General features: G+C 43.1%; 2 protein-coding genes across 7 annotated transcripts in view; one reads left to right on the plus strand and one right to left on the minus strand.

Annotated features, from left to right (window-relative positions):
- On the plus strand, nucleotides 1-23708 carry cacna2d3 (calcium channel, voltage dependent, alpha2/delta subunit 3). Its single transcript, XM_037448040.2, has 41 exons — nucleotides 1-88; nucleotides 1162-1312; nucleotides 1478-1719; nucleotides 2943-3024; nucleotides 4188-4409; nucleotides 5700-5816; nucleotides 7084-7143; nucleotides 10115-10277; nucleotides 10785-10916; nucleotides 11522-11582; nucleotides 11695-11845; nucleotides 12022-12096; nucleotides 12181-12270; nucleotides 13722-13835; nucleotides 14751-14829; nucleotides 15564-15697; nucleotides 15901-15918; nucleotides 17485-17556; nucleotides 17942-18022; nucleotides 18126-18200; nucleotides 18952-19035; nucleotides 19210-19281; nucleotides 19386-19447; nucleotides 19528-19595; nucleotides 19743-19788; nucleotides 19921-20018; nucleotides 20091-20184; nucleotides 20330-20425; nucleotides 20518-20639; nucleotides 21127-21204; nucleotides 21300-21361; nucleotides 21446-21490; nucleotides 21577-21639; nucleotides 21859-21929; nucleotides 22007-22082; nucleotides 22256-22296; nucleotides 22491-22546; nucleotides 22642-22759; nucleotides 22859-22971; nucleotides 23109-23191; nucleotides 23586-23708. Exons 3-41 carry the CDS (start codon nucleotides 1589-1591, stop codon nucleotides 23676-23678), a joined length of 3498 nt encoding a protein of 1165 aa, XP_037303937.2. The 5' UTR covers nucleotides 1-88; nucleotides 1162-1312; nucleotides 1478-1588; the 3' UTR covers nucleotides 23679-23708.
- The window catches only part of LOC119194023 (uncharacterized), a 6771-nt gene continuing 2897 nt past the window's right edge, over nucleotides 23608-27481 (minus strand). For 4 of the 6 annotated variants that reach the window (XM_062564029.1, XM_062564028.1, XM_062564027.1 and 1 more), the window contains 5 exons: nucleotides 27296-27314; nucleotides 27155-27174; nucleotides 26854-26894; nucleotides 26658-26764; nucleotides 23608-23728 (listed from right to left, as the gene is read on the minus strand). In XM_062564029.1, the coding sequence (XP_062420013.1) occupies nucleotides 26672-26764; nucleotides 26854-26894; nucleotides 27155-27174; nucleotides 27296-27314 (173 nt within the window). In that variant the 3' untranslated portion in view covers nucleotides 23608-23728; nucleotides 26658-26671. Of the gene's footprint in view, nucleotides 23729-26657; nucleotides 26765-26853; nucleotides 26895-27101; nucleotides 27175-27295; nucleotides 27315-27481 lie in introns of those variants that run through there. The other 2 variants (XM_062564026.1, XR_009956831.1) reach the window with 2 other exon arrangements.

Genomic DNA, 27481 nt, shown 5'->3' on the forward strand with positions numbered 1-27481 from the left:
ATTGGAGCACCGCGCGCGTGACGTGGCCGTTACGATCGTTACCCGGCAGCGGCCCACGCAGGATGCGGTGAGGACACACAACCAGGACGTGGGTGAAAACAGGCACATTTTATCCAAAATAATTCATTGTGTGAAGTTTTGTGAGGCTTTTTCCTCAACCCACTGTTTGGGTGTTTCCCCAACAAACTGGGTTCATCAATCTCAACATATAACTTATACAATAATTGGATGGTGGCGCCAAATATTTAACTGCAAAGTAATAATGCGTGTTCGATTCCCTTTCTGGCATTGAATCCTACTGGGACGTTTACTGAAACAGAAACCATTGTTTAAACATGGCGATGGTTAGAATATCAAGCTAGCGATCGATGCTAACATGCTAACGTCGCTAGCATGTTGTCTAGGCCAGTTCATGGCCAGTGTTTAGAAGAAGAAGAACGTATCCTTTGTTAATAGTTTTATTATTGTTGTTTATGGGATGTTTATTAAGTCTCATTAATCAAAAAATATATACCTCATTCTATTTGAGGTTGAAATATTTTACATTTATTGAAGAGCTTTAGTTTTCATAAAAAAACAAAATATCTAATGATAAAGATGTAATGGCTAAAACGAGGTCCACAATTAAATATCAATGCATTAAAAGCCAATATTTTAAGAACATTTTGTTGCTTGTGTCGTTTTAATCATTTTGGGTACAATACTTTTTACATGACCTCTATTATGCTGTACATTTACTAAAGTAAATGACTGAAATAGCCATCTCCCTCGTGTTGGTTGTTTTGTAGTCCTGTTCATTATCTTTAGTCAGGGTGCACATACGCTGCTGGCAGGGAAGCCTCCATCAAACATCTGCAGTCTGCAGCATTATCGCCCAGAGAGCCATTTTATGTCCGGATTATCCCCTCCTTGTGTGCTGTAGTTTTAAACATCTTATGACACTCACAAAGTCATGCATAATAATAATGACATTGCATTCATATTAACATACAACGCTTTCGTGGCTTTTTGTGTGCAGCGTGGAGATTGACAATAAAGCATGCTGATTATACTGCAGTGTCAGCGTTTAATGCAACAACTTCTGATTAGTCGACCTGAGATGTGTGTCGAAGAAGAAGAAGAAAATGCATTTTGGTGATAAATTAAACCTTTGCTCCATAGATTTGTGGCGGGCAACACCTGCCAATGCTGCTCTCCTCAGATGGAAGCTGAGATACCCCCTCGGCTCCAGGAATCGGGGTCGAATCCCCCTCCTTAGGCTCTATAGTCTCATGTTTCAAACACACAGACGACACGTTTCCAGGAATAAAAGGTCTGTGATTCTTAAAGCACGAAGCCGACTGAGTGGGTTTCCCTGTAGGGAGAGACGAAAGAGAAGATCGCTTTGGAATGGGACTCTCTCTCTCTCTCCCTCTCTCCCTCCCTCTCCCTCGCCCTCTCTCTCTCCCTCTCTCTCTTTCTCTCTCCCTCATATCAGATACGGCAGGGTACGTGCTGACAGAGAGACTGGACACCGGGGTCCAGCAGCATAGTATAGCGGGGGACGGGATTTCTAGGGGACGGAAAGATTGAAGCATCGGAGCTGAAGATGTTTGGAAACTGGAGGATCCTTTTCTCGCACATGTGCAGCAGCAGCAGCAGCTTCCCTTTGCTTTGGATCCTCCTCGGCTTGAATGTGGTGGAGGTGGCGGGGTCCCAGCAAGGGATCCCTCTGTCAGTGTGAGTGAGAAGCAGCTCTGCAACTTTGGAATTACACATGGAATTAACTCCAGCTGTTCTGACATGATGATGTTGTGTATTTGTAAATGTTTTGGGAGTCTGATTGAATCTGAGTCCTCTTGTCTGCTTTGCTTTAAAATGACCACCGTGTGGAGTCCAAACCACACACCTTTGTCTGTCTCCACACAGGCCTTATTACAGGTTTAACCCACACGTGCTGCTATGAAGTGGTACTATTGGAAGAGGGGAAACAAACTATTACAGATCTCCACAAATAACCAGCTTCAGTAAAAAATGATAGAATGTGGAAATTCACAAATGGAGCATGTTGATCAAATTAGAGCAAAGAGTTTAACACTCTACTTAAGTCTCCTCTTTGTTTCATGTTATAGGGTCGCAATTTACTGCATTCACAATAAAAATGATGTGTTCTTAAATCGCCAGAAATTGCATGGTTCACTCAAGGTTCTGACACTTTTATATCTGATGGACACAAGGTTTGGTTTAGAGGCACCGTTAATCCAATGGTTTTATATATATATATATATATCAATTCAAATTAAGAAAAAGCAGGTTGTTTTTTATAACTTTTATGAACTGCAAAAAACTTAATTGATTCAATTGAAAAGACAATTTTGCAGGTCTTTATATGCTCAATCCGTTAATGAGTTCAATAATGATGGACTTATATGGAATCACATTCTTCTTCATTAATGTGATATGTAATAGATGAACATTTCAAAACTTAAGAGAACACACTCAAGTTTTAGATTTCACATCTTTTAAAATATCAGTCGCACAATGAAAAGCTTTCTCGAATGTTCTTCCATGGTCTTTGAACAATTAGTTTAGTTTAAAATCCACAATGTTACATAGTGCAGCAGTTCTATTTTCCAAACCATTGTAAAACAGAACTAAAATAATGTTATTTTATATTTTTGGAATAATTGCCGCCGCAGATATTGTACACTTTACACTGCACAGTTACTAAAATCATTAATATTCTTTGAGCCGATATTAGGACGCACTACAATAGTAGTTCTTATGAGTAAGGGTACAATGACATCTGAGGAGAGACAAACAATAGATTTAGATTCTATTTTCATCAAACTATTTCAATCCCTTACCTTACAAAGCCTGTCATTTAACATTATTGTGCACGTTCTTCTATAACTTATGGCTCATTTTTGGCTAAACTGCTATTTATCTGTACTTTGTTTTAGTGTGAAGCTGTGGGCTTCAGCCTTTGGTGGAGAAATTAAATCCATCTCAGCAAAATATTCTGGATCCCAACTACTGCAAAAGGTATTCTTCTCATTTCCCCCCCTCCCCCCCCCCCCCCCCCCCCGTGGAAACAAATGCTTTTCTTTCATGTGATGGTCGTAACACTGTAGGATGTAATCGGCTGCAGAGACATTTCGACTGATGCAGTGTTTTAAAGGAGAGACTCAGGTGTGTTGGATGGCCAGAGGTGTGTGTGTGTGTGTGTGTGTGTGTGTGTGTGTGTGTGTGTGTGTGTGTGTGTGTGTGTGTGTGTGTGTGTGTGTGTGTGTGTGTGTGTGCGTGTGTGTGTGTGTGCGTGCGTGTGTGTGTGTGCGTGTGTGTGTGTGCGTGTGTGTGGGTTTGTACTCGACACACTCCATTAACCACGGCTCTGATTCCTCTCTCTGATCTCCGGTTAACTCTCTGGAGTCAAGAGTTTCAACCTTTGAATGTGAACGCGACAAGGAGAGCGATAGGAATGAGCGTGTGGTTGAGTTCCATAGTGGGCGATGTTGAAATGATGAGTGGGATCGACACAGAATGTTTTACCTTCTGACCGCTTGGTGGCAAATGTGGGCTCTTTGCTTCCAGGCCTCCGGTGGCAGGGACTGAGTCAGGTGCATGTTCACCGCCCGTCAGAATGCTTACAAGGGTTTTTAAGTGTCCTTCACCCTGGATGCTAAAAAGCATTCATTTGGGGGCTATGGGCTCTGCACTTAAACTTAAAATACACCTGGAGCTCATTTTGGCCAAAATGAACCATGGGTTGAAGATGTTAGACCTTGATAATGTGTTATGTCATAGGCAAACTAAATAACGTCTTTATAAACTGTAATGTTTGTTGTTCTTATCAGGCTGAACATCACGCATGCTGTGTTCAGTCTTGTTTTTTGTACACACTACAATTCAATCAACCTGCAAGATATAAGATATGCCTCCGTTTCAGCTGTTTGTTGATTAGTATGTTCTGAGTAGTTTGTTTTCCAGTGTTCAGTAATAAAAAGTAATCAATACTGTGTCAATTCAATTTCACACATGTGGAAAATACCTTCTTGTGCACGTGCATCTCAAATCAAGAACACCACGCGCTTCTTCTGCCTTGAAAGTTACAACAGAACCTCTGACTTGTTATATTTACACTATAAATGCTGCAGACCATCTTCTGTCAAAAATAACTTTTTCCTCTCCTTTTGACCCTTTCTTAGGAGCTGTGGGCTATCACAGCGCCGCGTCCAGGGACCAACTCCAGTTCTGAGCCCAGGACCTCGGTCAAGGGCGGTCGAGGGAGCAATCCTAAAAACGCTGCGTGTCCTGGAGGGTGGGAGGAAGGCGTAGCCAGAGGCAGCCCACGCAAATACGGGGAGAGCTTTCAAACGGCATATAGAAAGCGGCTCCTGGGCTCAAACCTCGGACCTCCTTGCACTGAGGTGACAGTTACTTGAAATAAGATCGCATTTAAAGTTCAAATATGCGGATGAAGCCCAAGCAATAGTTTTTCATTTTGTAACATGCAACTTTAGACGTGTCCCCCTTTGGCTCGTGCTGCTGCTCACGGAGTCACGCCTGGAAAGAGCCGAGCGACTCAGCAGAAAGCCGTGAGCTGTGGGGGGGCTGGCGGGTCGTTAGGGGCTGGTCATTAAGGCTGATCATTAGGTGCTTTTATGGTGAATTACCCAATTTCACTGAGATTTCTGGGAATGGGGGGGAAACAGGAGGCATCTTCAGTGTCCCGCCCTCACTGCGGCATCGGCCACTATTATCAATGGTCATGATCGGGGCTTTTGATGAATGAGGCTTAACCTCCTCTTGATGACTGAAGGAGTGTAAAGGAAGGGGGGGGGGGGCTTGGGGATTCTGGGTGCTGAGGCAAAGAGGACAGGCGTGAAATGAACTGTTCTGCTCCACTGCAAGCCCACACTCTTCCTTTCAGTAGGTAATTTGTCGCCTCATGTACCAGTGTGTGTGTGTGTGTGTGTGTGTGTGTGTGCGTCCTGCCCTGATGATGTGTAATATGTTTGATGAGTGCACGAGCCTAACGTGGCATGTGTTTATTTTTAGATAAAGTCAGGATCAGGTGTGGGATGATGTCATGGTGTATTCCTCGGAGCTGTGGCTGGGCTTTGTTCTGTATCAGTGGAGGTTCTGCGCATCCTGCAGAATCAGCATTTCGCGAGGTGTCGTTCATTACCCAGAATCGCCCGAGCTTGACACGTTATTATCTTTCTCCAGTGCTTTGACTCCATTTCAATTATCCTCTTACCATGCATAGCCTTCAGATCCTCCGCCTTCTCCCCACCCCCCGCAGGCCACCCAACATGGCCATCTCCGACCAATCACAGAGAGGGAAGCAGCATGTGCAGCCAATGACTGCGACGGGATAAAGACTATCAATCATTCTGTGTTGCAGGGAGGGTTTTATCATCTGAGACGGGCTGCATGCAGCTTGTCAACATGTGAAAGCGTATAAGCCTTGTTTAACAATGTCCCACCTCTGTGGTCGTGGGATGTGGTGAAACAACAGCACTCGAAAAGGTTGCAGAACAAACACACGGAAAAGATGTGGATCTTGATGTTTTTCTTTTCTTATAAATGCAGGTTACTCCTCATGTGTTATTCAGCCATGTTAGCTCAACGCGTTTGCAGCATGTTTTCCTGCAGCCGATGCTAAAAGACTCAAAGTCGTCCCCCCTGTCAATGCCACACTCTCTTATTTTCAGAAATATAAAGAACTTGAAAAGTCAGTCAGAGTGGAAGAAATTGATGGTGTGAAACTGGTCAAAAACCTGGCTCTGAAGATGGAGGAAGTGTTCCGGAAAAAGGCCGAGGCTACCAGGGTAGGTGCAATGTTTAAGATGTTCTGGGGACTTGTTATAATATTCATTTTATGGAGTATTCTGCAGAATTGTGTTCATTTTGTCGAGCCATATATTTTTGTTAAATAACCAATAAAATGTGATATGCTATTGAGATTTGAAAAGACGAGAGATGTAAAAATATATACATTGATGAGTGGTGGGAGGGTCATGGTCCCCCCCCCCCCCCCAAATGTGGCAATGTTTATGTGTAGTCCCTAAATTGAGTAGATCAGTCACTTTAAAACGCAGCCAATCTGAATTCAGCGTTGGTGTAAATAATTGTTGGAATATTGTCGTACATGTAATTGATGGTCTGCAGCACACGGGGCTTGTAACCATTTTAATGCTGAACCTCTCGGGGACTGTTGTGAAATGATAACGTTATCTCCCCCCCCCCCCCCACCTGATTCCACGTTGTAGGATGGTTGAGCCTATAAATTACCTGGTAAGAGAGAGATGCAACTAATAAACAGGTTTTTATTGCCTAACATTGTATTTTTTAATAATACAAAAAAACAAGCACAAATTAAGCTTTTGTAAAAATAAAAATAATAAAAATAACCGGAGCATAAAATCCTAATCTTAAGTGAAGTGACCTCCATAAAGTGGTGCAGGAAGGGAAATGATGCATTCAGTCCTGTACACTCTCCTTTATAAATCATAAATGTTATTTCGTGGTCTTTCATAGTTTCCAAATGCTGACGACGTGAAATCTCGCCACGAGGTCAATTGCTTTTGGTAAACATCGCGTGGCTTCGTGTTGACGTTGCAGTTATTCTGACGGACGTTAATTACCCGCGTGGCTCTGACTGCGACGTTTAGGGGGCATTTCCAGGAAACCCAGAGCCAAGCACATTTTTCCAAGATCGAGTTATAACCGAAGATGTGGTGCTTTGGTACGAAGCACGAGATCCAGCTCCGACCCACCCGGCACCGCGCAGCGGCACCAGAATATCACCACCAGGGTGTCCAACATAAAACAAAAGCGACATCGATTCCACGTAATCCGAAAAGTGATCTAAAGCCTCCCACTGGTCCTCGACCATGTTCCCCTTCAATGAAACAGCATTTGTTGAGATCTGAGAAGAATAAAGCGGAAGCAAATACGCAGAGCAGTTCTATGAAGGGACGACCTCAGGCCTTCTACGTTAATGTTTTAAAGAATATTTGCACAATTTACTGATTTAAAAATGAACGATTTATCTAGTGGTTTGGTACATTTTAAACATTTATTTTTTTCACTCAGCGGCTGGTGGAGGCAGCAGAAGAAGCGCACCATCAGCATGAGGACAATCCGGATTTACAGGTGACGTTTGTCCCGTCAAAAAAAGTGAACATGAATATTAAAAATGCGTTGTGTGACTTTGTCTAAGACTGGAAGGAGAGAGAAGGGTAATAGGCCCTAAAAGTGCTTTGATACGTAAGGCTCCTCTTTGATGAAGTGTAACCTTTAGTGTGCAGGAGAACATGCAGCGCCTTTATATTCACTACAGTGACCCTCTTACTGTCGCATGCACGGTGGCACGTGGCTGCTGCAACTTGTAAAGCATGGCAACAGATTGTGATAAAAGGAGACCGTATTTGACTCAGTCTGCACAGAGAAAATACGGAAGTGGTTTTGCATCGCTTGTAATTTGAATCGTATTTGACACGGTTTATTTAGCGGCTCTCACTGCAGAGGGAATGCAGTATTTGTGTCGTTTGCCCCCCCCCCCCCCCCCCCCCCCCCCCCGCTCTGCCATCCAGTGGACAAAGACAAATGAAACTTTGCGTGGCGCATTGTTTCACTTTCATGGCTCTAGATTGGAAAAGCACTCGAGCAACAGAGCACTGAAGCACTGAAATAACGGCAGCACTTTACAGATAATAGTAGCATTTACATCATAGGGATACGTTTCACTCACATTGTTCCCAGTACGTTTGCACAGCCAGAACAAGACGGGTACTAGCTACTTAAATATATATAATATGACTGCTATTATAACCGTAGACTATTGATACACTAAATATTGATTTGTTTTCACCGGTATTCTTGGAAATATTTCACGTATAAACCTTAACTGCAATATTGCTTCACCCCATTTAAGTAGATTCTTTTTGGGAGAAGGGAGATGTTTTCAATGCATATATTTTATATTAATATTTGTGCTATTTTTTCTGTTACAAAACCTGCAAAGTTAACTTTGACGTTAAATATCATATACAATTTATCTCTCGTTCTAAAAACAATAATCTTTAAATGAAACATTGTAGACTCCGAAAATGTATTAAAAGATCATTATTAATTCAGGTATTTAAACAGTTTTTACTATTATTAAAACCATATTTTAAGTAAGGTATAATTCAATATACGTTGCACTCGTTTTCTTTTTTATATTTTTCCTTATAAAAATGTGATGATAGTATATCATTAATGTGTTTTTATTAAACAGATGCTTGCATTTATTAAAAATGCTTTTTAATAAATTCAAGCTTGCAGAGTTTTACGTCATCTTACATAAAGCAATGAAAAATAATCAGGAAAATTCAATATCCACCAGCGACAGTGATGTGATGTCATGATATTACTCTTTTAACCAGCCTCGCCTCCCCTGACACGACACATCTTTCACAATGAGATAAGCCGGCTGCTCTTATCTCAGATGCTTCTGTCAGGACAGTCGGGGGTTTTGCTTTGACCCGTTTTATGGTGTGCAGATCAGGTCTGATGGAGCTGCACAGATGAGTTCAGAAATGTTATTTACTGTTACTGGGTTTTTTTTAACTGGGGGTATTTTTAATGACATGTATTTGGGCCTAGAAAAAAGCCTCAAATAGATCTTGAAAAACAGGAACATTTCAGAAATATGAAATTCAAAAAATCTTAAGTAGCTTTAAAAATAATAACAGTTTTGATTATAAACATTTGTCCAAAACCGATTCAACCTTGAAGTAATGGCCCATGCAAGATTTAAAGCATATAGTAAAACGTTTTTTAAAAGCTACTATATATGCTATACATTTTTTAAATTCTACAATGCATATGATAGCATTTTTTTATATTTTTTATATTTGCAAGGTACTCATTCTAATTCCATTGTGGTTTGTTAAATCGCTAAAGAAAATTACAACCCAAAAGTAAATAATTTGACAGAATAGTATATGATTCACACAGAATATTGTACAGATCATTCTGGTACTACGTTTACATGTTTTTATTAATCACACCTTACTGTAACTTCTTGAACAATGTGATCCGTAACATCAGAGAAAGGTTCAGCCTTCCAACAGATGAGCTCCACTCTGGCTGCACATTAAGGCCCAGCAGATCTCTGCAGTGCCATAGCTGCAGAGCCAGTGGGGCGTCTCGGAGGGCTGCAGCGTCCCATGGCCTGCTGTACAGTAATAGCACCACCAGCTCTGCTGAGGGGGCACATTTCTCTCCCCTGCTGCCCCCCCCCCCTTTGCAGCAGCACCCCTCCGCTCTGCCGCAGCTCGTCAGAGAGGTGCTCAGCCGTGGTATGAGCTGTCAGGGGCTGCTTGATGGCGATGCCCGCGCGGCCTCCCCCCCCCCCCCGAGTGTGATGCTGTAGAGTACATCACCTGTCTCCCCCCCCCCTCTCTGTTACTGTGTGTGTGCAGACAATGAGGGCCACTGAGAGGCCACTCAGACAGGATGAGGAAGTATTTTCTGCAGCAGCAGGCGGTGAAGGACAGGACGGGTTTCACTTTAGGGAGGCAAACACTTCTCTGGCAGTCCTGAAGTCCGCTCTGCACCCCCAGTTTCTTCTCAGCGACAATTTCGGCTGATAGTTTCTGCACGTTTTGACACACTGGGACTTTTAAATCTAATCCAAAATCATTGAAAAAACCTGACAAACGTAAGCAGATAGGTAGAGATAAATTCCTGTCCGTGTCCTGAACCCCAAAATGTGGTGAGCGTTTAGATCATTTTGTTCAAAAGGCCTATGCAAATAAATGTAATGGAAAATGTGTAAAATATTGCTTTTTTTCCCCTAAATTTTGAGAAGCAACTTCATAACAACATGTCAGGGGAAAGACAAATAATTAGTTTATACTTGACTGTCACTTTGGAAGGACTTCAACTAAACTTGAGAGAGCCCCTTTATGGATTCTATTCCCCACATCAATAGGGAATCCCTTTAGGCAGGGATCTTTAAATGTCTAGTAACGACAAGAGGAATGACTCAAATATGTGATGCTATTCCTTCATATTAATATCTTCACTGCAGTCACATGATAGCATGTAACACTCTGGTTCTCTCCCTGCTCCTCAGTACGAGTACTTTAACGCCGTGCTGATCAATGAAGTGGATGAGGAGGGCAATAACGTAGAGCTCGGAGGGGAGTTTCTTCTGGAGCCCAACGACCATTTCAACAACCTGTCAGTCAACCTGAGCCTCAGCGTGGTGCAGGTACCCACCAACATGTACAACAAAGGTGAGGGATCAGCCCGGAGAGCAAGTGGTGAAAGAGAGTAGCTGAAGGGAGTGGAGTTCCATCGATAGCAGTCGGCACATAAAGCAACCGCAGACCTCTCAAAGGAACTGAAAGGGGGGGGGGGGTGTTTGTCATACGATAGCTGTTCAGTCCCTTGTTGTTTTTTAACGTGTGTGTCACACCCCCCCCCCCCCCCCCCCCCCCCCGAGTATCGACAGGGCCGCTATTGTTTGGCCATAATGAACTCCGCGTTACTCTCTGTTTGCGGCACAAAGGGAGGCCCGGCCAGCAGCAGGAGGGGAGGCGATGATTCCGTCACGGCCATTGTACCTCCTTCGGGGGGGGGGTCAATAAGGGACAAAGGTCACCTCTGCCCTCGGTTAACGGTGCCCAGGATGATTATTATTATCGCTGTTTAATTTAGTTGTTTCTCCCCCTTCTCTGCGTCTTTGCCCTCCTCCTCCTCCTCCTCCTCCTCCTCTTCCTCCTCCTCCTCCTCCTCCTCAGATCCCGACATAGTGAACGGAGTTTATTGGTCCGAGGCCCTGAATAAAGTATTCGTTGACAATTTTGAGAGAGACCCAACTCTCATCTGGCAGTACTTTGGGAGCGCCAAAGGATTCTTCAGACAGTACCCCGGTGAGTCCTGTTTTACTGTGTGTGTGTGTGTGTGTGTGTGTGTGTGTGTGTGTGTGTGTGTGTGTGTGTGTCTCAAGGGAGTCATAAGCGTTCAGTGCAAGAGTAAAAAAAAGATCAGAACAAATGATTTAGAATGACTAAAGGGGTAATTTGGCTAATGTGGTAATTTTACACACCACCAGAGAGGATGCACACATACAGACTGTAATCAATCAGGATTTGCTGGTGTGGGTCTACGAAGCTACTGCGACCATCGCAATGGAACAGGCGCCCGACACGCTGCAGTGAAGCTACGGAGATGCAGCCGATGACATTGTTTTACAAAGATGGACTCTTCATGTTTAAAGTATAAGGAGAAATGTGTTTCTTTAAGCAGTGTTTTACAACAACCCTTTATGTATTCATCATTTAAATGTTCTGTGAAATCACACTCTATTGCACTACATTACTTGTACCACCACTACTTTACATTCAGGGTTCCAAACAGCCAACACTGTTTAAATATAAAGCACAAATGTTTTATATATACAAATGTAAAACGGCAGCCTGGTGCAGTACGTCGACGTGCTATTAGTTACTAGTTTATTTACATTTTCTATTCCCAGGAGTAAAGTGGCATCCAGATGAACATGGGGTCATTGGCTTTGACTGTAGGAACAGGAAGTGGTAAGACTTTATATTCCAGACCAAATATACTGTGTCTCAGCATCTTCTAACAAAATCTGTCTTTTCTTGGTCTACAAAAAGGTATAAAAATGTGTAATTCAACATGTTTCAGGTACATACAGGCAGCAACATCTCCTAAGGATGTTATTATCTTAGTTGATGTTAGTGGAAGCATGAAAGGACTGAGGCTGACCATCGCCAGGCAGACTGTCTCCTCCATATTAGACACTCTTGGAGATGATGACTTTTTTAACATCATTGCAGTACGTTTTTTACCTTTTCTCAGATTGTGTCTCTACATGTTTGTTTGTTAAGATTTGTTTGCATCACTATGTCCTGTTTATCTTGGTCTAATGCTTTAAATTAAAAGTATTTACCAAAGGAATTTAGGAATTGGAAAAAATAGTAACCCATCTTAATGTTGTTTGCGTTTCCACAGTATAATCAGGAGATCCACTACGTGGAGCCCTGTTTGAACGGCACACTGGTCCGAGCCGACAGAACAAATAAAGATGTGAGTCGAGCTCAAACTGGATCCGGTTGAATTCATGTTGTTTCATGTTTAAACTCTTTTCCACTTCTATCGGTCATCTGTTAGCATTTCCGGGAACATCTGGACAAGCTGTTTGCTAAAGGGATCGGGCTGCTGGGTGACGCTCTGACCGAAGCCTTCACCATCCTCAGCGAGGTGAGATCCAGAAAACGTGCTGTGATCTTCTCAGTTTGGATCCCAAAGCAGATCAACTATGTTCCTTTTTACATATTATTTGATAATGCTGTCCAGTATTCAGGATTATTAATTCCAGAATGGATTAAATTCGACATAAAAATAATGACTTTGTTTTCATTCTGCTGAAGGATCCCACTCGACCAGAACATTAGGAAAACTTTTGGTTTACAGGCTGCATTTGTTTCTTGTGACAGGAAGTGTTCTCGTACGACCCTCTGCTTGTTTCTCTGCTCATCATTAAAAAAGCAGCAAAGCGCTCCAGTCAAATGCATTTGAGCGTTTGGGAGGTGTGTCGCCTGTCGAAACGCGATCCCCTGTTCCGCCTCCAAACACGGACACATCCATTCTGAACCGTGATTAATGGCTCTAATTAACGTCGATGATTAATAACGTCGCTGATTGGAACACAACGCAGATAAGGCCAGGAGCCGCACTCCTTTTATCTCCCTGTTTTCAGGCGGCTGCACTGCTGAAGCTGAGGGACTGCAGCTTTTACCTCTGCATTTGTCAGATTAATTAAAGCCTTGCAATGAATATGGTAATCAGGAAGCCAGTAGCCTGCAACTGAAATTCACTGTTACACCACTTCCCAGCGAAAATAAGTCCGAACATAACACAGTCTATCGTGGATCCAATCAGAAAGAAGCTTCACTCCAAGAGCACTGCACCATCTCTATAGGAGCACTGATGACATAGAAGAAACGTCTCCACATCTCATGGGCGGATAGTGCGAAATAATCACAAAATAGCCAGCATATAATTCAATATTTTAGCTCCTAAACGCATCCCCTTGTTGCATAACGTTACGACAAGATAATTAATTTACCTCTTAAACAGCTAGCGTGTGAGATTGATTAGATTCTATCAGCATCAAGTACTTAATGATCCCAGTCATTGATTATGTCTTTTATCATTAACATTTGGATTTACAATTCCTTATTTACTTACAGTGCTGAAAAAAGGTCATTATATACATTCCAATAGCGGCTGAAGGACAGATGCTTTGCAGCAGAAGGGCCCCAGTGAGAGAGCCATTAAAACACCGAATTTATTAAGCTGAGCGTCACAAATCAGCAATGAAAGCGTGCATTTTGAAAATATTAAAAGATCTAAACTTTTCTTTAAGTTAACTTGTTGTCACTGACACTACTAACATTACTAACAGTCCTTTCCTGTGATCACGTCACAGTATCTTTCTCTTCTCATTCATTTTGTTACGGGTCAATAAACCACTTAATTACTGCGATGCATCTTCTGGCATCAGAATAAAGTGCACTGCACTCCTCAGTTTGATTTCTCTGGGTTTTATTGAGCGATGGCTGCGTATCAAACATCCTCATCAGTGGACAGCCCTGTTTTGTTTCATGTTTAAATATTGCATATGTATGTTGGGTTTTCTCTCTTTGCAGTTTAATCAAACTGGACATGGTAGCTTGTGCAGCCAGGCCATAATGCTTGTGACTGACGGGGCGACTGAAATGTATGACGATGTTTTTGAGAAGTATAATTGGCCAGAAAGAAAGGTGAGTACTTATTTATTTTATAAATTATTATTTTCTTCTCTCCTCTGTTCCTCACAACCCCAAATGTTCAATGTTCTTTGTTCTTTTCACATCAATCTACTCCGGCAGGAATAGATGGACACTTTAATACTTTGTTTTCTGGAACTCCTGTCTTTACGTTTTGTAGATTATTTTTATTTCATTACCAACGATAACTCTGTACAGAAATACCAATACGATGTTTTCGATGTTGAGGCATTACAGCACAATATTTTCCCTCAGAAGGAATACAATATGGAAAACTATAACTACAGCTCAGGTTCAAAGGCTCTGTCCCCCCCCCCTGCATTTCTTCCTGGACACAATGATTTTGGGTTTAGAACCTTTTGAAAGCCTCTCTTTGTAAGACCTGAATGCAGCTGAGATGAAATGGACTCACACAGCAATAAAAACAACAGCTCCAGGGCTTTTGTTCAGTCCTATCAAGCATATGTGTGTTGGCAGTGTTTGGCAGAGTACCCCATCCCCCCCCCCCCCCCCCCGTATACCCGCAGGGTCGCTATATGGCAGCCATTCTGTGTTTTCTATAAGATTCCTGCTTAGCAAAGCATCTGGAGTCAATGAGCCGTGCAGGTTTGGCAAAATGTCTCCCAGCGTTCTTTAAAAGGACATCGGATTACGCTGCCAAGTCAACAAAAGAATATTCACTGTATTTAACTACTGAGAAAGGACCGGATTACTGTTCAAAAACTCACAAAGGTGGACTGAAAAGAAGCGGATGAGTGACAGGAAAGAGCTGGAAGAGTAACACGAGCAGCAGCTACTTCTTCTGATAGAATCAGGACTGGAAGACAAAGTTCTGAGGAGAAGCATCGCTTGGCCTGATCTTTTTTTTTCTTTTCTAAAACTCTCGACATCTGTGTGTCCCCTGCACAGGTGCGAATATTCCCGTACCTGATTGGACGAGAGTCAGCGTTCGCCGATAACCTCAAATGGATGGCATGTGCCAACAAAGGTTCGGCTTCCCCCGATAACGGTCAGACTGCGGAGGAGGGGGGGAGGGTGGGGGGAGGGTGGGGGGAGGATGGGTGGAGGATGGATGGAGGAGGGGTGGAGGAGGGGTGGAGGATGGGGGGAGGGTGGGTGGAGGGTGGGTGTATGCGGCATGAATGCCCTGCGTGTTTCTCGCGTGTGCTGCATGGGGGGGGGTGGGGGGGTGTGCTGGCTCAGGCTCTTTTTGCCAGGAGGCAGTGAAGTGGCAGGGGGAAGGCGGGGTTGGGGGGGGGTTCAGAGGTCAATCTGCTCTAATCCCTCTTCCTGTCAGAGTGTCTCTCTGTTCGCTGATGGCTCTGGATGAGTGCCCTCTGGAAAGGAGAGTAACGGTCGGGAAAACAAGATCAGAGAGAGACAAGCTCCAAACATCCCCCCCCCCCCCCCCCCCCCCACTGTGGGACGACCTTATGTGTCCAATATGAAGCATTGACAGCGACAGCGGGAGGCGAGTCAGAGCGCTCCTGTGTCACTGTGAAGTGAACCACTTGAAGGACAGTCATGTCGCTAATCACAGCGTTTAGTGGAGGGGGGGGGGGGGGATGCTCCGGGGGGGAAACTTGCACGCCACTCTTTTAGTATCCTTAGTACGGCGTGGTTTCCACGTGGTAGTTTCGTTCAGGTTAACAAAAACTGCCTTTTTGGTGTTGCTCTTATAGGACTACACTGTCCCTCATGTATGTTTGCCTTTAATTGCAGGTTATTTCAGTCAGATCTCCACCTTAGCAGACGTCCAGGAGAACGTGATGAGGTATCTCCACGTCATGAGCCGCCCGAAGGTCATTGACCACGAGCACGACACGGTGTGGACTGAAGCTTACGTGGACAGTGCTGTGAGTGTGTTACAGTATCACAAGCTTCAAGTCGTCAATCCTCATTCTCCATTTGCATTTGAATATGTGTGAGACTGCTGCGTTGATTCCTCATTATGAGCTTCATTACCCCCCCCCCCCCTCTGTATTAACTCAATGCACAATGTAAGGCTTTGAATCCTCTGCAGTGATTCTATCTCTATGCGTCTTTTCTTTCATTTCAGCTTTCCCAGGCTCATAAGGTAAATATTTGGATGTGGTTGGATCTGTAAGTGCTCATCATATCTGTAGGAAATATAAGCGCTTTTCCTGTCATAAAATAATCAACCAGATCCTGCAGTTCTGAACAAGCATCAGGACGAAGATCAAATGCAGGTTATAAAAGATTTCCACTGCCACTAGAATTTTAGATTTTAGAGTTGAGAAGATCTTGAGCTTTAATATCTCCTTGGAAGTCAAGACTGAGGAGATGCTCTGGTTCTCTGGGGGTCAGGAGTAGTCGAAGAGCATTTGTTGGACTTCTTTCCAGTACGGAGCTTATGAGCATGAACCCCTAATACACACTAAGACGTGTACACACACACACACACACACACACACCAGCAGAAGGGTTGGGAGATTGTCCTCTGCAGTGTGTGCTCTTGTATCTGAGCCTCAGACACACCATTCATCATCCTGTGGATCATTGCATTTTATCTCCTAAAGCCGTAATAAAAGTGACATTAGAGAGGAGACCAAGAACGAGAGAGAGAGAGAAAATGGAAAAGGAAAGAGAGAGAGGGGGTGTTCTTGGATTTACCTGTGTGTAGTGTGTGTCTGTGTGTAGTGTGTGTGTGTGTGTGTGTGTGTAGGTGTGTGTGTGTAGTGTGTGTGTGTCTGTGTGTAGTGTGTGTGTGTGTGTAGGTGTGTGTGTATGTGTGTGTGTATAGACTTAAGCAGTCCAGTTCCCGCTTCAATTTTCTGTTTTGATGAGTTTAAGGACCCACCATTTTTCATTTTTGTCAAGCACTAGATAACACACACTACAATTCCCAGCTTGTTTGTTTAATATGCATGCACACACACACACACACACACACACACACGACCATCCAGACACACACACAGGGACACACTTGGCTGTGTCGACTCCCAAGGTGAGGGAATAGCAGACCTACTTTAACGGCGATCATGTGCTTAAGGATGTCAGCCTTCACCCTGTGAGGCTCAAATGGAACCTGTGGTTCTGCAGGGATTCTTTAGGTCAATGTTTTTAATTAATTATGTGTCAAATAGTGCTCTGATCGAACGAGACCTTTGTGTCCGTGGCCACTTTTGCCTTCATCATTGTCGAGTCCTAAAGCTGTTATTCCCGTCCTCCCTTTCCTATGCGGAAAATGTAATTGAATTTGATGCCAATTAGGCCGCCTCTTTACTGGTAATTAGCTACTGTAATGTGTGAAGAAACCTAAATTGTTTCTTTAGTCGTCAACTCTGGTGTTACATTACCAAGGCGGCTCGTGGATTTATCATTTTGTTGAGTAGCGTAGGTTTTGTTCAATAAAATGTTTTAGTGTTTATGAGCATCTTCTACAGTAGTTTCTCTCATAGGAATCTCACTGTGTCACCTAAAATAAATAAAGTGCAATAAATGCGCGTGGCGCTGCTGGTTATTGTTGGATTTACAAGACATTTTTCAGACTTGTGCGCAGCGTTGCAGTTTAAATGTGTGTCTGTGAGGAGTCATCCCTGATGAGATAACTGATAACTGATAACTGATAACAGATGACAGCATTATTCATACCAGAGTCCTTCTTCCCTTCCTCCAGTTGAAGGACAAAGCGGGTCCCAGTCTGATGACGACTGTCGCGATGCCCGTCTTCAGCACAAAGAATGAAACGGTGAGTCTGCATCCATCTCAAGACATTTTCACCTCGTGAAATGAATATTGCTGATGGATTCTTGTCACATTTGAGGCCTCGGTCTGTCATTTGTTTGCAATTTTCACTTTTTTTCTTTAATTTCTCACTATGCAAAAGAAGCATGTCCCCCAATACCTAACTGCATATAACATGTTTAAGACTAGATGCCCTTCATCTGCTGTAATAGTAAAATGTTACTTACACAGTGATGGATCCGTTTGACCTAATGTCATCCTGAACATCGTTTGCAATACTGTAAAACTATAACCGTAGGATTTTACTTGTAATATAAGTTTGTCTTTTGCGACTGTAAAGTTAATTTTCATACTGATTTCTTCTAAAGTTGTGTATGTGTTTTGCACAGAGGAACCAGGGTATTCTGTTGGGGGTCGTAGGAACAGACATCCCTCTGCAGGAGCTGATGAAGCTCATCCCTAAACATATGGTACAATCAGCTGTTACGTTTTACTTTAAATAATTGAATTCATTAATTCGCAATTAGTTTTTTGTTTTTTTTTACGTTTCTTGATCTGATCTTGTGTCTCCAGTTGGGAATCCACGGGTACGCATTCGCCATCACAAACAACGGCTACATCCTGATCCACCCGGACCTCAGGCCTTTGGTAACGTTGCTTCGCCCTCGCAGCGCTTCCTGACCTCACCTTGATTTCCTTATCCGCTGTGTCCATGCAATTCTTTTGAAAATGAACAGCAATGATGAAGTGAACCAGGGCACGCCGAGATAAGATGTGCTCTGGGAGGCTGGATGGTGTAGTCTGTAATCCCAACCTTCTCCTTTGATGTATGCATGCAGGGATAGAGGCCGCTCATAGGGCCGGCTGCCCTGAGATTTCCCAGAGGTAACTTAACACTCGCTGGCAGAGACCACGGCCGCTGGTTCCTCAGGAGCTCCGGCTGTGCTAGTGGACCTGTGTGTGCCAGTGTTAGTGCTCTCTGTGCAACTGTGCGTGTTGGTCTGTGTCGTTACTCTGTGAGTGTGTCTTTGTGGCTAACACTGTGCTGTCGGTTGTGGTCTATGTTGTTTCTTGTGGAGCCGAAATTGGACATTTCAGTGATAGTTTAATGCAACCACGTAGACTTCCTGTCATTCATTAATCATATGAGTCATTTACCTGACAGTATTAACTTGGCAGAATTGTTAGAACACCAAAAACTCAGAGTACACTTTTGACGTTGAATCACAAAAGACGGATCACAGTGAAGCTTTTCTTTGATATCAAGCTCGTAAATATGAAAGTGATTATTTCACAGTTGTTCAGGCGAGAGCAGCAGACATGTTTAAGCAGTGGTCACTTCAAATGGAGCCTCACTACACAAAGTGGGTCATTTTGTGTATGTTGTACTCCTCTGCAGTACCAGGATGGTCAGAAGAGGAGGAAGCCCAACTACAGCAGCGTAGATCTCTCTGAGGTGGAATGGGAAGACAAAGATGATAATGTGTGTGTCCTTCTCACTGTTCAGTGTACAACGTTCTTTGTTCTGCATGTGACTGCAATGGAGAAATCATTAGGATTTTGCAATGTTATTCGTGAATGATTTAAAATGAACACAGAACAATCGAGGTTTGACTCTGTTTTCAGCTACAAACGTTTTGTGTGCGTTATCTTGCAGCTGCGTAACTCTATGGTGAACAGGAGGACAGGGACCTTCTCCATGGAGGTGAAGAAGACGGTGGACAGAGGGGTGAGGCTGCACATAAACACGTGCATCAGATCAGGCTTCTCCTCTCGGTTGTCTCCAGGTTTAAGGAGTAAATCTCATCCGCACTATTTTTCTGCTATTTTTAGAGGCGCGTGTTGAAGATGCACAACGACTACTACTACACCGACATCAAAGGAACACCCTTCAGGTGGAGAACGACCTTCATTGCCCCCCCCGAGACGAGGTGTCAGTAGAGTTGAACATTGATTCCCTCCTCTGTGTCGACAGCGTCGGGGTGGCTCTCTCCAGAGGTCACGGAAAGTACTTCTTCAGGGGAAACGTGTCCGTGGAGGCCGGTACGTCACCAGTGACTCGGCGCTCTACGCGGGGCCTGGACACGCTGCATGTCACTGTGACGGGGGGGGGGGGGGGGGGGGGGCTCACTGTGTCGGTCCACTCAGGCTGGCACCGCTGAAGCGTGACTGACTTGTGTTTTTTTTCAGGGCTCCGTGATCTGGAACAGCCAGATGTCGCCCTGGCAGATGAATGGTAATGCTGGGGTTGTGGCAGCGGGGCATTCATGCGTTATGTAGGTTATCCCTCTGTGTTCATCGGGGATATGGGGGGGGGGGGGAGGGGGGCGGCTTTGATGTAACAGCGGCCGCTCTTTTTGGACCGCAGGACTTACTGCAACACAGAGGAGCAGCATGAGCACCGTCACCTGACCCAGATTCAAGCCATCAAGCTCTTCATGACGGGCCACAGACCAAACCTCAAATGTAATGATCCACGCTGCACGTGATGCGTACAGAAGAGATGGATGTTTCTCACCTTTAAACAACACTGTGCAGGTGACAGAGAGCTCATCCAGGAGGTGTTATTTGATGCTGTGGTCACTGCTCCACTGGAGGCCTACTGGACTGGACTGGCCCTCAACAAGTCCGAGTAAGAACATGCTGGTACTACTTTACGTTCTCTTTAACTACGCCGAGGCAATGGCTTAAAACTGATGGCGTCAAGAGCCTTTGAAAAAGAGGAAGCATCTGACATTGTGTCAGGAGTGTTTTACTCCCCTGCTTCATACCAACAGGAACTCGGACAAAGGAGTGGAGATCGCCTTCCTGGGAACACGCACCGGCCTGTCCAGGACCAACCTGTTTGTGCCGGCGGATCAGCTCTGCAATCAGTGAGTGCTGTAGTCGTCACTCACAGCAGGGGGCGAGGCCGTGATCTGATCCGGGGCTCCTCTCCTCACTTTCATCCTGCTTCCTTCCCCAGAGATTTTGTGACAGCGGATGACAAGGAGGGTGTTTTTAATGCTGATCACTTCCCTCTGTGGTACAAGAGAGCAGCGGAACAGGTCCCTGGCACGTTCCTCTACTCCATCCCCTTCAGTACAGGTACCAAACCATTGATGTAGGAGATGAAGTTTGCATTACAAAATAAAAGTCCCCAAAACCGGCCTCTCCATCTTAATAAATTGTCACTTATCGAGCGCAGCATTGAATAACTACTTTGTGGAAACGCGTCCGGTGACTACAGTCATTGAGAATTTGAACGTCTTAATGTGTCTTTTTGTTCTGGACTGTGGTTTTTACTGGTGCCGCCCTCACAGCTTAATGCCGTCATCGTGGCCCACGTTGGTAGAGAATCGCTCTGCAGGACATTTCTCTGTTAATGATGGCTGCATCTGCTGCAAATGTTTCTATCACAGCACCCATTTCAGACTTATTGGACTCATCTGGCTGTGGAGAAAGCTCTGTCCAGAATTTGCCGTAATGTAATGAACTGGTACTAATGTTTCTTTTTGACTGCCGACTGGTGAATAAAGGGCACCATCTAGTGAGAAAAAGTATAATCTGAAGATTCTCTGCTTTTTCTCTCCAGCTTTTGAAAATAAGAGTGTTGTTTTGGCCAGCACAGCGATTCAGCTCCTCGATGACAGAAAGTCTCCGATTGTCGCAGGTAAGAAGCTTTAATTGATTTTTCATGATCATCTTGGTGTTGGGACTGATTTAATTATATTGTGCAGCCTCTGATGTGCTTGGTTTTGTGCTCAGCTGTAGGGATCCAGATGAAGCTGGAGTTCTTTCAAAGGAAGTTCTGGACGGCCTGCAGACAGGTGGGTCCACAACAACTACTACTCCTACAAGAAATGCACTCCTTAACCAGCTGTAAAGCTTTACTACTAATGTTTTGTTCTTAGTGCACAGCTCTGGATGGAAAATGTAGCATAAGCTGTGATAACGAGGTAAGAGGAGTCACATGAGGCCAAATAATATATATTTATATATATATATATCCATAACTTAATCTTTGTATGTACCCTTCTGACAGGACATTAACTGTTACCTCATTGACAACAACGCCTTCATTCTCGTCACAGAAGAACAATCTCAGGTACTTTGTGCATGTTTGTAAATCAAAGATCTCAAAGGGAAGCAGGATGAAAGATATTGGAAGGCATTAAAAGTCTACTTTTCATTTTGCACTTTAGAACATCCAACAGAAACCTAATAACAGTCAGATCTCTGCTGATGCAATTTGTCATTAATTAATCAACTTTGATTAAAAAAAGTACTTTTTGATAGGATGCTCCAGTGATGCGTTCTCTCTCAGACAGGGCTCTTCTTTGGGGAGGTGGAGGGTGCTGTTATGAACAAACTTCTCCAAATGGGGTCCTTCAAAAGGTCAGAGAGTCCTGATGTGACACATTATACCTTTAAAAGAATGTTGTTATAGATGATATATCTGCTTGTTTTTGCAGGGTTGCTCTGTTTGATTACCAAGCCGTCTGCAGAGATTACTCTGGGAGCAGCGACAGTGCGCGCACTCTATCCGATGTAAGGCGCTAGAAGCCATAATTACATCTGTATTATTAAAGCCACAGTTAAAATCATCAGCATTGACCTTGAAACCTTCACTGGAGGAAGTTCAGTATAAAGCGTCTAAAATGAAACAACCTCCAACTTCATTTCATTTCAGATTTTGACATCAGCTTTTTTCTCTCTTGCAGCCTTTCACTGCCGTAAAGTGGCTCCTGACTGAACTCGTCATGTAAGTTTACCACAACATTGTGAAAAGTAGTAGTACTCTGAGTTGTAAATAAGTTGGAGAAATAAAAGCACCTCATTACTGAACAGGTTCCAATGCATTTAGTTCATAGTTCAATTACTCATGATTCTGCATAAATAGTAATAATTCATATTACCAATATTTCTCCTTGTGTTCGCTGTGTTTTCTCTTGACAGTTTCCTGCTAGAATTCAACCTGTACAGCTGGTGGAACGTGGATCTCTCAGCCAGAGGTAACGCTCCTTGTTCCTTACAGGAAAGATGGAGCTCTTCTGCATTCCTCTGTGGTCTTGTCCACTTACTGGAGATACATTTCTTACCCATTCAGCCCAGAGGTCTCGGGGTAGACCCCCAATGGTGCCCTGTGACACAGAATACCCCGCCTTTGTCTCCGAACGCACCATCAAAGAAACCACAGGCAACATCGAGTGTGAGGGCTGCGTCAGGTACGCTGTGAGGCCATCGGCAGCACCTCGTCCAGCAAGCACCGCCCTCCTCATACAGCACTTCGGTCGGCTAATGTGCGTTTAACTGTGTGCGCGCAGGTCTTTTGTCATACAGCAGATCCCCAGCAGCAACCTCTTCATGGTTGTCGTGGACAATAAGTGTGACTGCAGCAGCTCTCCTCCAGTAACCATGGACCCCAACGAGATCATCTATATCCTTCTGTTGGTGGAACGCTAAATATTGGACTCACTGACTCATTATTCACGTTTAATGTTTAATGTAGTTGCAATAGTTTAAGTGTTGCTTCACGTGTTCAGTTGACGTGTTTCACCTTTGACTCCTTTGAACACAACGAGTCACTAAAATGTGACAGACTGAAGTTCCAGAAGGACAGAAAGAAGCCTGAATCGTGTCATCCTTTCCACCCTGAGGTACGCAGATGTGCTTCTGTCTGCATACACCTGGTGTTTAGTCGTATATGAAGCCAGTCCACTAGCAAATGAATTTGAATTCTATATTTGTACATAATAGTACATCAAATATCAAATACATCGTGACAAATACCACATTTAGCATAATAAAGAAGTAAGTTGAAGACCAAATATGCCTAAAGAAGAACGGCCTTAACTATTAACTCTTAATTAACACACCATTTGCCTTTGAATTGGGGATTATTAACATTATTTCAGGTTTGTTGTATTTTGGTTTTATCTTGAGATAAAGTGGTTTAAGTTGTTCAACAACAACATGAAGTTATATCCACCATATTCAATGAATCACCCTGAAGCCATCGATAAATATCACAGATGTCCGTGTCTTCTGCAGGAAAATGCCATGGAGTGTGGATCAGCACCACGCCTCTCCAGTCCTCTGACTGCCGCGCTGCTGCCTCTGGTCGCAGCGACCGTCAGCAGGTGACCGTCAGCAGGTGACCGTCAGCAGGTGACCTCTGGCATCATCAGTGAGGCCTAAATCAACAAGAAGACGCTTTAAACACACAACGTGGAAGGAATTTGCTCATTTCTCTGCAACCGGCAGCGCTCCACTGAGAAAAGCTGTTTATATGTAGCACTGAGACTCACATCCATTTATGCAGAAAACATATCGGCTCAGCAAAAATAAATGTGATTCCTGGGTGTTCTCAGAGCATTGCAGATTATGACATTATATACTGAATGTGTGCTGAAATTATATAAGAGAAAGACGTATACTATATCAACATTAAAAACAAGGTATTTCTGGTCAATGTATAATATGAGTTCTACGTGCAAAGGGTAAGACACTAAATCAGTCAAAAGTCAAAAGAATGTAAAAATTCACTTTTGTTGCGTGAAAAGAATTGCTGTATCTTTATTTCAGCAGTAATCTGCTAAATAGAGCTCACAGTGCCATCATAGTTTTCCTCATTCAAATATTTTATTTTGTATGTGAATTATTTTTAGTGTCTGTATTAATAATGGATCATGTTTAAGAGATAATGGGAAATTATAACTTTATTTATTCTGCAAATTCATCCTCGTTTTAAAGTACACAACATTTCAGAAGATGCATGGAGAAGATCACAGAAGGACTCATCGATGTAACCAGCCACAACTTCTACACTCAACCTCATGTTTGAGAAAGCTGATGAATAAATGCAAAGAAATATTTTCCTTCCTTTATTTAACCCTTGTGTTATTGTCTTGTGTGTGTGTGTGTGTGTGTGTGTGTAGCGACGGGATGCTTGTATGTATGAAAGATGAAACAATTTATAAGACACAAACACACAGACAGTCACGACACCGGGCAACAGACTGATTCATTGTAAGATGTCAGATGTAAATGAGCCTCCTCGTGCTCGGTGTGCGGTTGATTGGCAGCTGCTCGTCAGCAGGTTGCATCACTGCCTGCGTGAACTAACCCAGGCTTCAAGAGGTCTGATCCAGGATCAGCTGATGGGTTACACAGTTATTTTAGTAGCTGTGAACAAGTGGGATGCTGCAGCTAGACCTGAGAGATAAATGATGTGTCAAACTAGTACAAATATCGACATGTATTTAATACTGTTCATCATGTCAGAGTAAGAGTCTCATTTTCAGACTGCTTTCTCCTTTCCTCCAAATACACAAAGTTTATCGTTTATGAGCTAGACACCTTTAAAAAGTGAATCTCACACACAAGAGACAGAGCGGAGAGAGGCAGCGTATTTGTGTTCATTCGTGGTCTCCCTCGCACCACATGAGCTTTATTTTCAGCCTGCGATGACGTGTGTCGTGCGCGGTCTGTTTGCTACGTGCGAGCTGAAGACTTTCCATCGTGGTTTAGTAGCTCTGAGCTACGTGAACTCTGTTCAAACTGAGCTCATTTTTACCTGAAAATCTGCAAATGGTGAGAAAGTGAAGCTCCTTTCAGCGACCTCCTACCCAAAGGCTGCATCTGTTTTTCACTGTTTGATCCTCAGAGGTTTCCCCTCAAAGGATTATTACTAGGGCTGGGACTCGATTAAAAATATTAATCTAATTAATTAGAGGCTTTGTAATTAATCGAAATTAATCGCATTTTAATTGCATAAATATTTGACCTGAGAACAGTGAGAAGTAATTTTTTCACATGGATTTTTATTTTTATTCAACCAATTCCAGCAGACAAGTGTAGAAATAGCATATTTAGAAATATAGTACTTTCAGAAATTCAGGTAGCCTATAGGTAAGTAGACCTTCTGTAAACTAGGTTTTTTTAAGTAGACCAATACTTTCAAGTACATTCAGAACATTGGTTATTTTGTCAGACGTGGACTTAGTTACCCTGGTCCTTAAACCAGTCATCTGGTGCAGTGTGGGTTGGGTGTGGGTCCTTGTACGTCCACGCTAGCTGCTAATTGTGTTGCGTTGAGGTGATACTTGAGGCTCGATGTGAATTCCTTGTTGCACAGCTTGCACACAACCACGCTCTTATCGACGCTTCCATCCGTGTGTTTATTATAAGAAGATTTCCCATTCACGGGGCCAGTGCAAAAAATAGGTCTAAAAATGCGTAAAAAATGTTTAATGTATTATTTTTGGTGTAATTAATTAATCTTAATTCACATTGTAATAACGCGCTAAAGTCCCGGCCCTAATTATTACATTTATATGGTTCATTATTCTGGTTTGTTTGTGCTCATCAGCCAACACCAGCTCGGAGTGTTTGGCTTGACGTGACGTGCGCCTTGAAGGGCTGAAATAAACGACGCAGCGCTGCATTACGTGTCTTCTGCACCTTGCAGGCCAACCAAGTGGAACACGCGTGTTGCTGTAACAATCGAGCGTGACACTCGCCATGTCAATTTTAATATTTCGATGGTTCGTACACTCGGTGTCTGTGGGTTCTGCATTTTACAAAACCCACCTACTTACCTCACCTGACATGGCTGTCAAACCCATTGGGATTAGGGGAGCCCCCCGCCTCACATGGGGGCTAATAAAGTGCCCACGCCTCATCTCCCAGAATGCACTTCACCTCGCTTAACCTGACTCTTGCAGCACCCTTGCAGCAGTTAATCTTTCCGACATGAAGCAAGCTTTTTATTTGAGTAGATACTCAGTCTTCATCTTTGCTAATAGATGCCAGTTAGAAGGTACACTATTTCCAGCTGTTTTAGCCCCCCCGACTTGTGAAGAACAAAATAAAACTTTTGCAGCTATTTACCAATTGTAAATAATAAGAAACATCAGTTCTCTGTATTTCTAAATATTCTATATTCAAAAATTGAATAATCTTTTCTCTTCCTGTAAAACAGAATATGAAGTGTGCTAACGTTATCTCAAAGCTGAAACCTGTCGTTTATTACATTTACAATTTGCATTGTATATTTGCAAAGAATATTATCTTTAAAAATGTTTTTTTTTAATGGATTTTAAAAGTGTTTTGACTTCGTACCGTTTCAATGTGTTTCAGTGTGGCTGCAGGGAGCTGTACACCATGTCCTCCTGGGCTGGTGCAGGTGGCTCCTCAGAGATAAAGGAGTACAGATGATATTCAGCCTGCTAGAAAAAAAAAGATATTCTAAGAGGTTTTTATTTTAATCTGTAGCTAAAAACCTGTATTGCATCCATATTTAACTCATTGAACGTACCTTCTCACTTGTTGGTGTTTGCTCCTCCAGGTCCTCAGAACCTGCAAATAAAAGAACAGCAAACTAGGATAATGATTTTTGTCAAGTTGACTTTATCTATGTTTTGAATTTGTTGGTTACTGTCCCCCTAAATGTAATATAACTTGAATTAATACATATCATGAAACAAGCCAGTTAAAGTATTTAACTTTGTGTTTATTACTGATCCTCCGTGGTCATAATGTTTCATATTATTAAGTAAAACACACCTCAATGCCCTAAATAGAAGTAATACAGTGATGATGATACGTGTGAATATTACCAGTAGCATCAGCTTGTGACCTAAATGGAAATAAAGGGGAACAAGCGTTAATACCGAGTGAGTTTGTCCTCCATTAAAGAAGCACAATGCATTATTGTACTATATACTCTCCACACATTCAAATAACACATCAAATCTCACCTCTTGTAAGAACATATTTCTGAAAAGTACAAGAGAGAGAAAAGCATCTTGTTACTTAAGAAGTAGAACTAACATCCATTAATGCAAATGTGCTCTGACATATAGAGTTAAGTTATGTACTTTAGTGCAAGTTGTGTTCAAAAGGGTCTTCAGAGGCTCTTTTAAATTGACACTCTGCTCAGATCC

Source organism: Pungitius pungitius, chromosome 8 (genome assembly GCF_949316345.1).
Source record: "Pungitius pungitius chromosome 8, fPunPun2.1, whole genome shotgun sequence".
NCBI lineage: Eukaryota > Metazoa > Chordata > Actinopteri > Perciformes > Gasterosteidae > Pungitius > Pungitius pungitius.